Source organism: Pygocentrus nattereri, chromosome 16 (genome assembly GCF_015220715.1).
Source record: "Pygocentrus nattereri isolate fPygNat1 chromosome 16, fPygNat1.pri, whole genome shotgun sequence".
Taxonomy (NCBI): domain Eukaryota; kingdom Metazoa; phylum Chordata; class Actinopteri; order Characiformes; family Serrasalmidae; genus Pygocentrus; species Pygocentrus nattereri.
The window spans coordinates 2909217-2923577 of record NC_051226.1 but is presented as its reverse complement, the minus strand read 5'-3'; the positions used below and the strand labels follow the sequence as shown (position 1 = coordinate 2923577).

At 45.1% G+C, this 14361-nt stretch overlaps 1 protein-coding gene across 1 annotated transcript; it reads left to right on the top strand.

The window, feature by feature from the left end:
• The first annotated feature begins 4244 nt into the window (after positions 1-4244).
• Positions 4245-12516, top strand: sap30l (sap30-like). The gene is made up of 4 exons (XM_017719563.2): positions 4245-4953; positions 7584-7706; positions 10067-10165; positions 11725-12516. Exons 1-4 carry the CDS (start codon positions 4765-4767, stop codon positions 11851-11853), a joined length of 540 nt encoding a protein of 179 aa, XP_017575052.1. The 5' UTR covers positions 4245-4764; the 3' UTR covers positions 11854-12516.
• Positions 12517-14361: the final 1845 nt, after the last annotated feature.

Genomic DNA, 14361 nt, shown 5'->3' with positions numbered 1-14361 from the left:
AATGCCTTTTTAAAAAAAAAATTCTAAGATGTTTTTCAATTGAAGCTGATTTTTTTGTGGTTCTGTGTTGGCTGTGAAAGTGTGTGCAGTTCTAACGTGTAGTAAATCACACAGGACAGTATTTTTATACGAGCGGAAACGACTGTCTGTACAAATGTTTAGATATAAAACACCATACAGGTGAAACGGAACTGTAACATATTTTCTCTGAAGTGTAAAATAAACCGTTATCTTCTAATGTTTGTGAGTCTGTCTTATAAAACCTCTCCAGAGAGCAGCTTTTGATAACATCACAGTTTAAAATGTTGGAAATCAAATTAAATCTGAACTAGTTTTCACTGCATTTTTCTTTGTTTACATTTGAAATTGACTTGGGACTTTTATTTTGACCAGAAAATGAGAGCCTGCTTTACTGAGCCAATGAGCTAATCAGCTAGCCACCCAATCAGTACTCAGTAGCAGTAACGCTGACCAATCAGCTCTCAGTAGCAGTAACACTAACCAATCAGCTCTCAGTAGAAGTAACGCTAACCAATCAGCTCTCAGTAGCAGTAACGCTAACCAATCAGCTCTCAGTAGCAGTAACGCTAACCAATCAGCTCTCAGTAGCAGTAACGCTAACCAATCAGCTCTCAGTAGCAGTAACGCTAACCAATCAGCTCTCAGTAGCAGTAACGCTAACCAATCAGCTCTCAGTAGCAGTAACGCTAACCAATCAGCTCTCAGTAGCAGTAACGCTAACCAATCAGCTCTCAGTAGCAGTAACGCTAACCAATCAGCTCTCAGTAGCAGTGACACTAACCAATCAGCTCTCAGTAGCAGTGACACTAACCAATCAGCTCTCAGTAGCAGTAACTCTAACCAATCAGCTCTCAGTAGCAGTAACTCTAACCAATCAGCTCTCAGTAGCAGTAACTCTAACCAATCAGCTCTCAGTAGCAGTAACTCTAACCAATCAGCTCTCAGTAGCAGTAACTCTAACCAATCAGCTCTCAGTAGCAGTAACGCTAACCAATCAGCTCTCAGTAGCAGTAACGCTAACCAATCAGCTCTCAGTAGCAGTAACGCTAACCAATCAGTTCTCAGTAGCAGTAACACTAACCAATCAGCTCTCAGTAGCAGTAACACTAACCACTCAGCTCTCAGTAGCAGTAACACTAACCAATCAGCTCTCAGTAGCAGTAACACTAACCAATCAGCTCTCAGTAGCAGTAACTCTAACCAATCAGCGCTCAGTAGCAGTAACACTAACCAATCAGCGCTCAGTAGCAGTAACACTAACCAATCAGCTCTCAGTAGCAGTAACACTAACCAATCAGCTCTCAGTAGCAGTAACTCTAACCAATCAGCTCTCAGTAGCAGTAACACTAACCAATCAGCTCTCAGTAGCAGTAACACCAACCAATCAGCTCTCAGTAGCAGTAACACTAACCAATCAGCTCTCAGTAGCAGTAACTCTAACCAATCAGCTCTCAGTAGCAGTAACACTAACCAATCAGCTCTCAGTAGCAGTAACACCAACCAATCAGCTCTCAGTAGCAGTAACACTAACCAATCAGCTCTCAGTAGCAGTAACAGTAACCAATCAGCTCTCAGTAGCAGTAACAGTAACCAATCAGCTCTCAGTAGCAGTAACACTAACCAATCAGCTCTCAGTAGCAGTAACACTAACCAATCATCTCTCAGTAGCAGTAACACCAACCAATCAGCTCTCAGTAGCAGTAACACTAACCAATCAGCTCTCAGTAGCAGTGACACTAACCAATCAGCTCTCAGTAGCAGTAACTCTAACCAATCAGCTCTCAGTAGCAGTAACTCTAACCAATCAGCTCTCAGTAGCAGTAACTCTAACCAATCAGCTCTCAGTAGCAGTAACTCTAACCAATCAGCTCTCAGTAGCAGTAACGCTAACCAATCAGCTCTCAGTAGCAGTAACGCTAACCAATCAGCTCTCAGTAGCAGTAACGCTAACCAATCAGTTCTCAGTAGCAGTAACACTAACCAATCAGCTCTCAGTAGCAGTAACACTAACCACTCAGCTCTCAGTAGCAGTAACACTAACCAATCAGCTCTCAGTAGCAGTAACACTAACCAATCAGCTCTCAGTAGCAGTAACTCTAACCAATCAGCGCTCAGTAGCAGTAACACTAACCAATCAGCGCTCAGTAGCAGTAACACTAACCAATCAGCTCTCAGTAGCAGTAACACTAACCAATCAGCTCTCAGTAGCAGTAACTCTAACCAATCAGCTCTCAGTAGCAGTAACACTAACCAATCAGCTCTCAGTAGCAGTAACACCAACCAATCAGCTCTCAGTAGCAGTAACACTAACCAATCAGCTCTCAGTAGCAGTAACTCTAACCAATCAGCTCTCAGTAGCAGTAACACTAACCAATCAGCTCTCAGTAGCAGTAACACCAACCAATCAGCTCTCAGTAGCAGTAACACTAACCAATCAGCTCTCAGTAGCAGTAACACTAACCAATCATCTCTCAGTAGCAGTAACACCAACCAATCAGCTCTCAGTAGCAGTAACACTAACCAATCAGCTCTCAGTAGCAGTAACACTAACCAATCAGCTCTCAGTAGCAGTAACACTAACCAATCAGCTCTCAGTAGCAGTAACGCTGATTCGTGCTGTGTGTGTGTGTGTGTGTGTGTGTGTGTGTGTGTGTGTGTGTGTGTGTGGGCGGTAGACGCTGCTAATCATGTTTAATTGTACCTCCTTCGTTTTGGGGAAGTTTAATATTTACTCCAGAGCCGGTTTATAAGGAGTCTGGCCTCCTCCTAGTTCCTCACGCTAAACAGCAGAGGGCGCCCACGAGCACGTCCTCGGTGAATGGGCGCTCAAATGGAGCTCAGCGGCTAAAATCGGAGTTAAAATCGTTTCTAAAACTCGCCCCGAGCGTTTCTTCACGCTCAGAAAGCGGGAGGAGGATTTCACTCGAAGCGCAGAGAAACCTCGCCTGTGTGCGGGCCGACTGGTCGGCGAGCGGAGCAGCCAAATCATTTTGGGATGCTAACCAGCTCGGAGAGTTTGAACAGTTCTGTGTTTGTGTGTTTAGTACTCAGCTCAACTTATAATACCGTTCATTAAAGGCGCCGAGTTTAGAGCGAGAAACAGAATCACACACATCAGCAAATCCACCAGTGAGTGAATCACTTGCTATAAAACCAGAGGAAAAACGGCCACATCGACAGGTTCTCTGCGCATCACCGGCCACTGCGGTCCCTCTGTTATATAATCCTGTCCCGCTTTGTGAGAGCAGTGTGCCTGAAATAGTCCGGAGCCCCGCCGGTGACATCCTGTATAAATAAAAATATTGCGTGGCCACGACTTAGTAAAGCGTGGGAATGAGATGATTAAATCGTGGCCACGACTTAGTAAGCCGTGGGAATGAGATCACGGCTTGGTAAGTCGTGGCCACGCCTTTACTGACGCTTTACTAAGGCGTGGCCACGCCTTTACTGACGCTTTACTAAGGCGTGGCCACGATTTAATCGTCTCGTTCCCACGCCTTACGAAGTCGTGGCCACGCATAAACTGGAGCTTTGGACAGTGTCTTTATTAAAACTGCCGCTCTGTAACGGCGCTACAGGCGGTCCAGCCGCGATGTTGACCTCCCCAACATGACGGCGCCGTTGACGTGCCTGGCTGGACCCACCGCGGCATCTAAGCGTTTAGGTCTGTTTTTACTGTTAATTCGTTACAGACTCGGCTTGGTGTTATGACTCGCTCCCCGATCGGTGGTCTGCGCTATCAGAATATCCTAATTATTCTTTCAACGCTGGGAACGTTTTCTGATCGGGAGATTTCATGCAGCGCCACCTGAAGTACCCGGTACCGGCTCCAGCCTGGTGATGTCACTCTGCCGCCCCCTAGTGGACAGAGCTCAGTACCGTCACGCCCTTTGTCCCCAAACCTTTGACGTGACCGACGCCGTGTCAGCAGCGCGGGGAGGATTTGAGGTTTATGATTAACTCACACCGCCCATCTCACTTTCTGAAGATAACCCCGTTTATCGGCGGCTGCCGAAACTCTGCCTCATGCCCACCTGCCGTTGCTTTGTCGGAGGAAGCTTCCTCGAATTTTCCCGTTCCACCTTAAAAGGTGCAGCAGTTGCAAGGGACAATTCGGGCAAGAAGCTTGAAGCGTACTAACGCTGTTTGCTCTCCGCGGGTTCAGGCGGCGTGCGTCGGGGGAGAGATGCGGGGCTCGGTTTGCGTTTGAGGGGCACGTCGATTCGCCTTGCTGCGGAGCGGCGTGCGCACCAGCTCGCAATCACACGCCACAACTAGGAAGAGCCGCGGGGACGAGTGACGGGTGCGTCACCCAATCAGAACCCGAGGAGCTGCCTTTAGAGCCCGCCCACGCGGGGAACGGACCAATTGGGCTGGAGGTGGGGAGCATCCGGTGCAGGACTGCGGGACTCCGGGACTCGTTTGAGTGAAGGAGATTTTTAAAGGATTTTACGCCTAAAAAGCTTCAAAAGCACCGAACTCGACACGGTACCGGCTGCGCTGGAGTCTTAACGGGCGGTCTTGGGGGTTTAGTAGACACTGGGAGCCGTATATATGCGAGTTTTGGGGGGGTTTGTCTCGCTGCGCTTGCCTGTGTTGTTTGTGTTGACCAGCTAAGCAAACTAACACTAGTTTAGCTACAGAGGCTCCGGGGGTCCAGCCCAGTCCAGTCCAGCCCAGCACAGCACAGCCCAGCACGGTTCCGCGCTTTCCCCGGCTTGTCTGAGCCCAGGCCAGGCCGGTATGAACGGCTTCAGCACGGAGGAGGACAGCCACGACGGGCCGCCGGCTCCGGGGCCTCTGTTCGGGCAGAGCTGCTGCCTGATCGCGGACGGAGAGCGCTGCGGCCGGCCTGCGGGCAACGCCAGCTTCAGCAAGAGGATCCAGAAGAGCATATCTCAGAAAAAACTCAAACTGGACATCGACAAGAGCGTAAGACCACCTTAAACTGCACCCAGAACTCAGCCCAAACTCCACAGACACAACGGCGCTGAAGTTCGCTTCTTATTCGCCAGCTCGTTGTTCGAATTTCCACGCTCCACCTTAAATGATGCAGCGGTTATGTTGTGGCGTTCGAGGCTGACGCTGTAGCTGCTGCTCCATTTAAGGTGGAACGAGAAGCTGACCAGCCTCGTACCAACGCGGCGCAGAGCCAGCCAGGCTGAGATTTGGTGGCTTTAAAACTCGATATGAACTCGTAAATAGAGGGAATGCGGAGTGGATGTTAAAGGGGAACTCCACCGGTTTTTCAAAATTTCCACATAACTCAGTGATTGAGGTGTAAACAGAGAGGTTCAGAGAGGGTTTGGTGTTTAATGGTTCAGGCGTCTTTACAGTGGTGGTGATGGGAACCAGGCGTCGCCATGACTACAACACAGATACAGACACTTTATTTACCATCCAGAACCACCAGAGAACCTACATGAGTCTTCCGAGCTTATATGGAATGTTGATGATGGAAAACAGTGGAAAATCTGGAATAATGAGTTTTCTTTGTGGACTATTTTGCCGCACAGCGCCCTGCATGTCTCCCTCCACCATGAATGGAGTTGAAGTTCTCTAAACTCTCATAAAACAGCGTCTCAGTCATCAGGCAGTGAATTCAGAACCAGTTCATGTAGGAACTTTCTGTAGGAGCTTTTAGAGGGACGTCTGGTTCCTATCACCAGCAATTCCGCCTCGGTGAGTTTCTCTAGAATGGAGCGTTTCACACCAAACCGCTCTGATGGACTTCGTTTACATCTTAGACTTTTCATTGTGCAGAATTTTTGAAAATTGGTGGAGTTCCCCTTTAACAAGAGCATAAGAGCTTAAAACTGTAAACGCAGCAGACGGATAGATACGGGCTCATTCAGCGTGCGCCACGGTGTCTTCACCACAGAGCGTTTCACAGGGAGTTTAAACTAGGGCAAAACCACACTGGAGCTCCATAAACAGAGGAGGAGCAGAGAGTCTTATAATCGGATAAAAACGGACTAAAATTAACAGATCTGACTGTTTCTTCTCATAAAACATCCAGCCGACATGCCAGTATACCGTGATACGTCTTTAATGGGGAGCTGAAGTGTTTTTTTAACACTTTCGTGAAGCTGCCCCCTCCCATCCCCACCCATCCCTCCCATCCCCACCATCCCCACCCATGTGGTCAGACGACAGTTGGGGCCGAGTGATCCGGTCACGCGTCAGATCTTCTTGCTTAACTTGATCAAAATAACACAAACATTTATTTTGTCAGCACAAAGGAATGAGATCGATTTGGACGTTGACGGGCGGCTGAGTGACATCATTTATTAAAAAAACACATTTTTAGCCTTTAAATTGATAATTAACCTTTTCAACTCCGGTGGGTCCAAACCGCACTCGGTCATGTTCTCCATAACGTTCATACTCCATAAGCTCCATTCAGAAGCTGGGCGTCGTGTGAGGCTGTAGCTCTTCTCTCCAGTCTAATAGACGGTGACGTCATTTTAAACCCTTATAATAAAAGAAGCTGAACTCAGTTTGTTTTTCTACTGAAAGTCGACCCGTTTTTCCCCAAATCTGGGCTCTAAACTAATAAACTATAAACAGACGGCGTCTCTTCAGTGATCTGCTCTGGAAACATGACTTTCCATCAGGATACGCTGGCTGAGCAGATCAAGATCAGAGGCTCAGTTCACCATAGAGCTGTACACTCTGGCAGATCATCACCCAGAGTGATGTTTCCAGAACAGATCACTGAAGAGACGCCGTCTGTTTATAGTTTAGAGCCCAGACTTGGACAAAAGTATTGGGACACGTACAGGAGCTTTTATGAGTTCCATTCTTAATCCATAGGCATTATTATGGAGCTGGTCCTCCTTTGCAGCTCTAACAGCTTCCACTCTTCTGGGAAGCTTTCCACAAGATTTAGGAGTGTCTTCATGGGAATTTCTGTCCATTCATCCAGAAGAGCATTTGTGAGGCCTGACACCGATGTTGGATGAGAGGGTCTGGCTTACAGTCTCCGTTCTAAGTCATCCCGAAGGTGTTGGATGGGGTTGAGGTCAGGACTCTGTGAGGGTCAGTCAAGTTCTTCCACACCAAACTCACCCAGTCATGACTTTATGGAGCTGCTGTGGTCACTGGTGCTCAGTCATGCTGGAACAGGAAAGGTTCTTCCCCAAACTGTAGAATTGTCCAGAATGTCTTGGTGCTGAAGGTTCCCTTCATGGGAACTAAGGGTTCTAGACCAATGGTTCTATGTAGGACCTTTTTGAAAATGGTTATGTATAGCATCAAAAAGGGTTCTGATACTGTCGTAACAATAGCAGAACCCCTTTTGGTGTTTTATAGAACTACTTTCAGAGAAAGGTTTTATTTAGAACCATATGCAGCACATTTTCCATCAATCTGAAGAACCATTTCCCCATGCAGAACCCTATTTCATCATGCAAAAGGTTCTATGGATGCTAAAGGGTCTAAACAGAACCATTTACTTACGAAGCCTTGAAGAACCATCTTCGAACCCTTGAAGAACCATCTTTTTTTGAGCGTGTAGTAGGTTGGTTGAGCTGTTAAACCCTGTAAATCCTTTCCTGCAGGTCAGACATCTGTACATCTGTGACTTCCACAAAAACTTCATCCAGAGCGTCCGCAACAAACGGAAGAGGAAAACGAGTGATGACGGAGGAGAGTCTCCAGACCATGATGTCGAGGTCCCAGAGGTATCAGGAATCATCATTTCTTCCTCTCTGTTTACTGTTTATGGGCGGTATCGTAGTTTTTACTAGGCGGTGAGCAGAGGCTGCACCTTCAGATGAGCTAGCCGGTGTAGCAGATGACGATGATGATGATGATGAGTGTTTTTCCTCCGCTGTGGATGATGTACCAAGATTTTAGTAAGCTGAGAACACCTAAGAACTTGTAGAGAGAATTACCACTGCTAGTCTCTACTGGGTTCTTAAACGCTAGAGGGCGCTCCTGAGCGAGTCTAGAAAGATTGGGTTAATATGGAGCAATTGAGCAAAATCAGTTTATCTTCCACATTTTATTATTTCCTGAGCGCAAAATAGCATAAAACATTTTAACGTTGCTGTTATGTTTGTAAGAGCTTTTAAATTAGTTATAGGAGCTTAAAACGGCGCCTCATGTAGGTTCATGACGTCTGTGAGCGCGAACAGCCAATGAGCTGCTCCGCTCGCCCATCAATCATTATGCTCTAGCAGTAAAGCCCCGCCTCCTGCTGCCCGAAACCCATTTGCTGTAGAAAAAAAGAAATCAAACAGGTGAGTTTTCATTGCTTTTTTTTTTTGTGTGAAATCCATTTTTCTACCTTCTGAAATTAAAGAAACGTTCTGCGCGAGTTTTAGAAACTATTAAATTTTTGTTTTTAGCCGTTGAACTCCGTTCACTCCCATGCATTGAGGACTCGCTCGCGGGCGCCCTCTGCTGTTCAACAGTCCCGTTTTTGATATAACAGGGGAAATAGGAAGTGGCCAGACTCCTCATAAACCAGCACTGGTAACCCTGTGAACACATCCTTTACAGAGAATAAATGCAAATAAGCAATTTATCTGCAAATTTTAGTTTAGCATGGTTTATTTTTAATTCCTGATTTTAGCCTGTTTGAAAATAAACAAAACGTGGCATAACTTTTGCGCCATCCACGTTTTAGGTTTTATCACATCTGACTTACTGACTTATTTTCACTTTGAAAATCAGCAAAATATAATTTGGCCAAAATTAAAAATTTCAGGGGTGGCCAAAGTTTTACGTATGACTATGTAAAGTAAGGCAGTATAATTAGGGGTGGGCGATATAGGAAAAGTATTATATCTGAATACTGCAAGATATTTTCACGATACGCGACATGCTTCACGATATTTGGGGTTTTCTTTTTTCAGAGATTTAGTAAGCAGGAACAGATAAAATAGAACCTGTGTTGGCACTTAAAGTACCATAATAATAATAATAATAATAATAATAGTGAACCTGTGCTACAGTGATTTTTGCACTGTCCTAAATCCATTAAATATAATTAAACAGGCCTAATTATGCTCACTTTTTAATGAAATAGGTAGTTATTCAGTGTTCCTTTAGTACTGTTGATAATTCATAGTCGGTCCATTCCACTGAGCTGGCAATACATGACTGAGCCAGGCGCCTAACGCGGCCCCCGGGTGCTGTGGATAGGGCTGCCCACCGCTCGGGGCAAGTGTGCCCCCTGTCCCACTGCCCCCTAGTGTGTATGTGGTGTTTCACTGCACAGATGAGTGAAATGTGGAGGTGAGATTTCCCCGCTGTGGGACTAATAAGGGTCACTTAATCTTAAAACAACATCTGCAAATACAGTTCTCTCAAATCAGTGTGTTACATTATTAAGATTAGTGATGTTATTCTCCAGCTCTGATCAGTCAGTCACTTACTTCTCAGACCAGATCAATCAGTTTGTAAAGTAGCTACAGTAAATTACAGTATTACACCAGAAAGTGGTAGAAATAACTGGACTTGGACACCTGAAAACAGCTGAAAGCATTAAAGCTTTCTCCAGAAGCCCTGAATAGTAAGATGGGGGGGAAAAAAATTTATTAAAAAAAAATTTTTTTGATATCACTTCTCAAATTCTGTCATCAAAAACATTTTTATCCCTCATTTTTTTCCCCAGCTACAGTATGAAAAATATTTCGCTGCTGTCAGAGGAAAACCTCCTATCTCCAAAACGCTAACTTTACAAGGGAAGGAAAAAACTACTATTTTTAATGCAAGTCAATGGAACCAGGCGTCTTTTTTTTTTTTTTGGTCCAATCATCATGAAATTCATTTAGCGTGTTATACCAGCTTTCACCTGCAGGGGGCTGTTTTGTTTTTACATGGGCCACGCTGATGAGGTTCAGTTGCCTGTTAGCTTTTTTAGCCTCGAAGCTCCAATGCTAAAACTACAGAATCAAACTTGAGATGCCCAACGTGACTCGACTGATGGACCACGTTCAGACTAAAGCTGGTGGGGGGCTTTAACGCCTGCTTTAATAGGTGCGGTGCGCGTATTTGATTAATAGATGAGCTGGGTTTGTTCTTTCTTTCTCAGGTGGATCTGTTCCAGCTGCAGGTGAACACACTGAGGCGCTATAAACGGCACTACAAGATCCAGACCAGACCGGGCCTGAACAAAGCCCAGCTGGCAGAGGTACACACACACACCCACACACACACACACACATTTGAGTTGATAGTTTTCCGCACATTTTAAGGCGCAATCTCTGTTGATTTGCTCTTTATAACATATTAGGAAAAAAACTAACATATAAGGTGGCCAAGGCAAAAGTGATGCTGTTTTATATATTTTTTTTTTTCGAATATATTAAATTGAACAAATAAACACTACCAGTGCATTACAATGTGCAGGATTGTGTTCTCTGTAGAGGATGTGTAACTTATTTTCAATTAGAAAATCAACACAGTGTCATTGACCAGGGGGTGTTCAAACTTTTGGCAGGCTACTTTTTCCAAACATCTGAAAGCACTAATTGAGTGTTTTCCTATGGAACCCTCAGTAATGGTGAAACGGTCAGTAAGGAGTCCAGTAACTGATCCTCGTTAGTGTAGATGATGTAGTGAGTGTCTGAGCGGCTCACTGTGTTTATATTATGAAAGCTAATCCAGCTGTTTCGGCTCTGTACTAACTAACCGCCTCTGGCTGGACGTTTCTGTGGGCAGGAGGAACAATTCAGCCCCGCTAATGAGAATCTCACGTCATTAATAAATCAGAAATCAACAAGTCTGTCCAATTAGGGCTCAGCCTGCGGCTCCACAGCTGATCTTTACAGGGTCGCTGATCTAACAGCTCAGCAGAGAAACGCAGTTTAGACATAAAACGGGGGTCGCAACCCAAATGTTCAGCAAAACTCCAACCACCTCGGGAGCCAGTTTGTCCATTTTGCCGTCTTGGCTGTAAATATGTCTGTGTGTGCTGATGGTACTAGTATAGACTAAAATATAATACAAATGAAAACACAGACTTACTTTGCTCTGCTTTAATCTTCAGCTCAGCTCCAGCTGCTTTTCTCGCATCTCCAGCAGGAAACTTTTCCGCAAAAGTAGAGCAGCTTCTTGTAAAATATCTCTCAACGTTTGACTTTCTATGAGACTGAAGTCGCTTCTCGTTCACCAGCTTCATGTCCGAATTTTCCTGTTCCGCCTTAAATGGTGCCTGTGGTGCCAGAATTGAAGCGCTGCACAATTTAAGGTGGAATGTGAAAATTCAGACGAGAAATCTGGCGAAAATTCAGACGACTTCAGCCTCACGACTTTTTAGTGTTTGTCAGTTTCTTATTGCAGATTAAACGAATCAGGAAACCAGATGGACTGATTTATAAACACTAATCAGTCCATTCGTCTCCAAATTATCGATGTCCGTCTTAAATCTCTCTCTTTGCCATTTCGTTGCTACTAGCTGGGTGAGACTGTTGTCTGTGTTGCTATGGTGACCAGCCGTCTGCGCTGATCTTCAGGGTTAAAGGGTGAATCAGCAGTTCTACATTAACTCCAGCGTTTAAGACCATTTACTGTTAAACTGTGTTGAAGGATCAGCAGAGCTTTATTTTACTGTAGAGGAGGATTATTTTATTATTACCTACTGATCTGATTCAGCCGTGGAGCCGTGGCAGGGCTCTGAACGCTGATATACAGTATCCTGAGCTCCTCTGTGATTAATATTCTTTCTCTGCTTCTGTTTTCTCTATTCAGACCGTGAGCCGTCACTTCCGGAACATCCCGGTGAACGAGAAGGAAACTCTGACGTATTTTATTTATATGGTGAAGAGCAGCAAGAGCCGACTGGACCAGAAATCGGAGGGAAGCAAACAGCTGGAATAAAGTCCCTCCTCCTCGGTAGCGCCCCCTAGTGGCCATGCTGTCTTTTCTAGTGACTGCTCAGACACTCGCAGGGTAAAGAGTTTAATGTGAATATACTCGTATACATTAACACAAGCAAGAGTAACGAACACCCGTCACATGTGTGGGAGAGCGTTTATCTGCCGCGAAGCGCTTTGGGAATGATTTCACGTTTCAAAGTGACTGTTTAATAAGTTCAGCTTCTGTGCCAAAACCGTAAATTATGAAGAAAATTATCAGCGAATTGATTCCACAAAGCTGCGGTTGGTGGATATTTTTCTCCAATATAGTTTCTATCCAGCGTGGGTCGGTAAGAAGTGCATGTTATGACCGTAATGACGTACGTCAGCCGCGCCCAGCTGTGCTGCGGTCAGGCCGAACGCTCCAGTAACGCACTGACCATCATAAAAACGCCCAGGCATCTGCTTCACACCGAGCCATTAGCCGGTCTCGGTAGATTTTGTTAGCAGCACCTCGCTTAGACTTAGATTTCTCCCTCTTGTTTATCATTTCCTGTCCTGTATTCATGCTCATTTTTCTTCGTGATTTAAGTCGTTTAAGTTGTAAACTGCTGAGTTTTTGTCCGAAAGGTTTATATTGTGTGTTTTTAGTCTTTTCATTTCATACTAAAACACCTTTCCTGCACCAGAGTCTCATTTCAGTCTGTCAGACCAGAATCACCTGTACATAACGACGTAATCACCGGGTTCTAGATAACGAGGCGGAAGGAGAAGAATGCAGTCGCGTTTCTGTATGAGTGGTTTCTGTTTGAGCGACCCGAACCAAGGCACTTCCTCACTGCTCGCTCACTTTAGCACGAGCCACACCACTCTTTTCTTTTTCTGACACGTTCGCAGCAGAAACCTTCAAACATGGTTCAGTTATAAACATTAAACGTGATCTTATGATGATGCTGATGGTGCTAAATGATCTTGGCTGATGCCTTAAAGACAAGATCTTGTTAAATACAGTTATTTCTAAGTAGCCATCAGTGTCAAAAGTTTGGGCGCCCCTGTTCAAATGACATTTTGTTGACTTTCGTCGTATTTTGGCTGCGTTCACACAGCAGGTAAAAGTGGCCCAAATCTGATTTTCTCACCAAATCCAATTTTTTTTGTTTGGCTGCTCAGATTGTCTCTTAAATGTGATCTGTACGTGACATCAGTCTGAACAGAGCAGCTCCTAAACCGACCCGCATGGGTAAACAGAGCGTCACACTGCGTCACGCGGCTCATCCAGAGGTAAACAATCACAACCGCCAACAAACGGCAGCCGCTCACAGAGGATCTGCTTCATCTTCACCAGCATCACAGGAGCATCATGAAGCTTCACTGACTGACAGCTGGGCTCATCATCCAGAATGAGTTCACCGTAAAAAGGGTGCGGTCACTTCTTTGGTTCGTGTCCTCTTATTTTTTTTAAACCTTTTTTGACGCTGCAGCCTCGGCCTCCTCCGGCCGCGTTTGGGCATTTGGTTCAAAGCCTCTTTGAACACGGAGGAGTTGCGATGAGCCTCTTCTAACTTTTTTGGTACAGAAACATCAGCCTGAGTGTTTTTGAGTCTCAGCAGCACGAAATTATGACGAACGTCGAGTTGGACTGACATAAAAGTCGCATGAATTCCGATCTGGCTGTTCAGACTGAGTCGCACTGCCGCAGATCGGATACGGATCGGATTTCAGTACCACGCATGAGAACCGTTTGATGATGCAGACGGTTCTTTGAGTTTCGGTGGTTCTATATAGAACCATTTCCTTTACCTGTCTTTAAGTGTGTACCATACCGCTACACGGCAGGGTCGCTGATCTTTAATTCTATGCAAATGTTTGGGCGTTTCTGGTCAAAACTTGGAAAATTCAGCAAATAAATAGAAACTGTGCTTTAAGTAGCAGAAATAATGTAGAAGTTTATTCCCTGTAGGAGTTAAATTATTTACAATTAGAAAATATACATGTCGTTTGAGCAGGGGTGCCCAAACTTTTGCCCATAACTGTAGAGCTTTTAAAAATGTTTTCACCAAATTTTGATATAAAATATCCTGAACTTTACTCAGAACTACTTATCAAGACTGCAACCTGGAGAAAAGCAGCTCATAATTATTATTTTCTCAAAAATCCCCCATAATTCAGTGATTGAGGTGCAAACAGAGAGATCCAGAGTGGGTTTGGTGTGAGATGGTTCAGACGTCTTCACAGTGGTGGTGATGGGAACCAGGCGTCGCCATGACTACAACACAGATATAGACACTTTATTTACCATCCAGAACCACCAGAGAACCTACACGAGTCTTCTGAGTTCATATGGAATGTTGATGATGGAAAACAGTGGAAAATCTGGAATACTGAGTTTTCTTTGGGGGCTGTTTTGCCGCACAGCGCCCTGCATGTCTCCCTCCACCATGAATGGAGTTGAAGTTCTCTAAACTCTCATAAAACAGCGTCTCCGTCATCAGGCAGTGAATTCAGAACCAGTTCATGTAGGAACATTCTG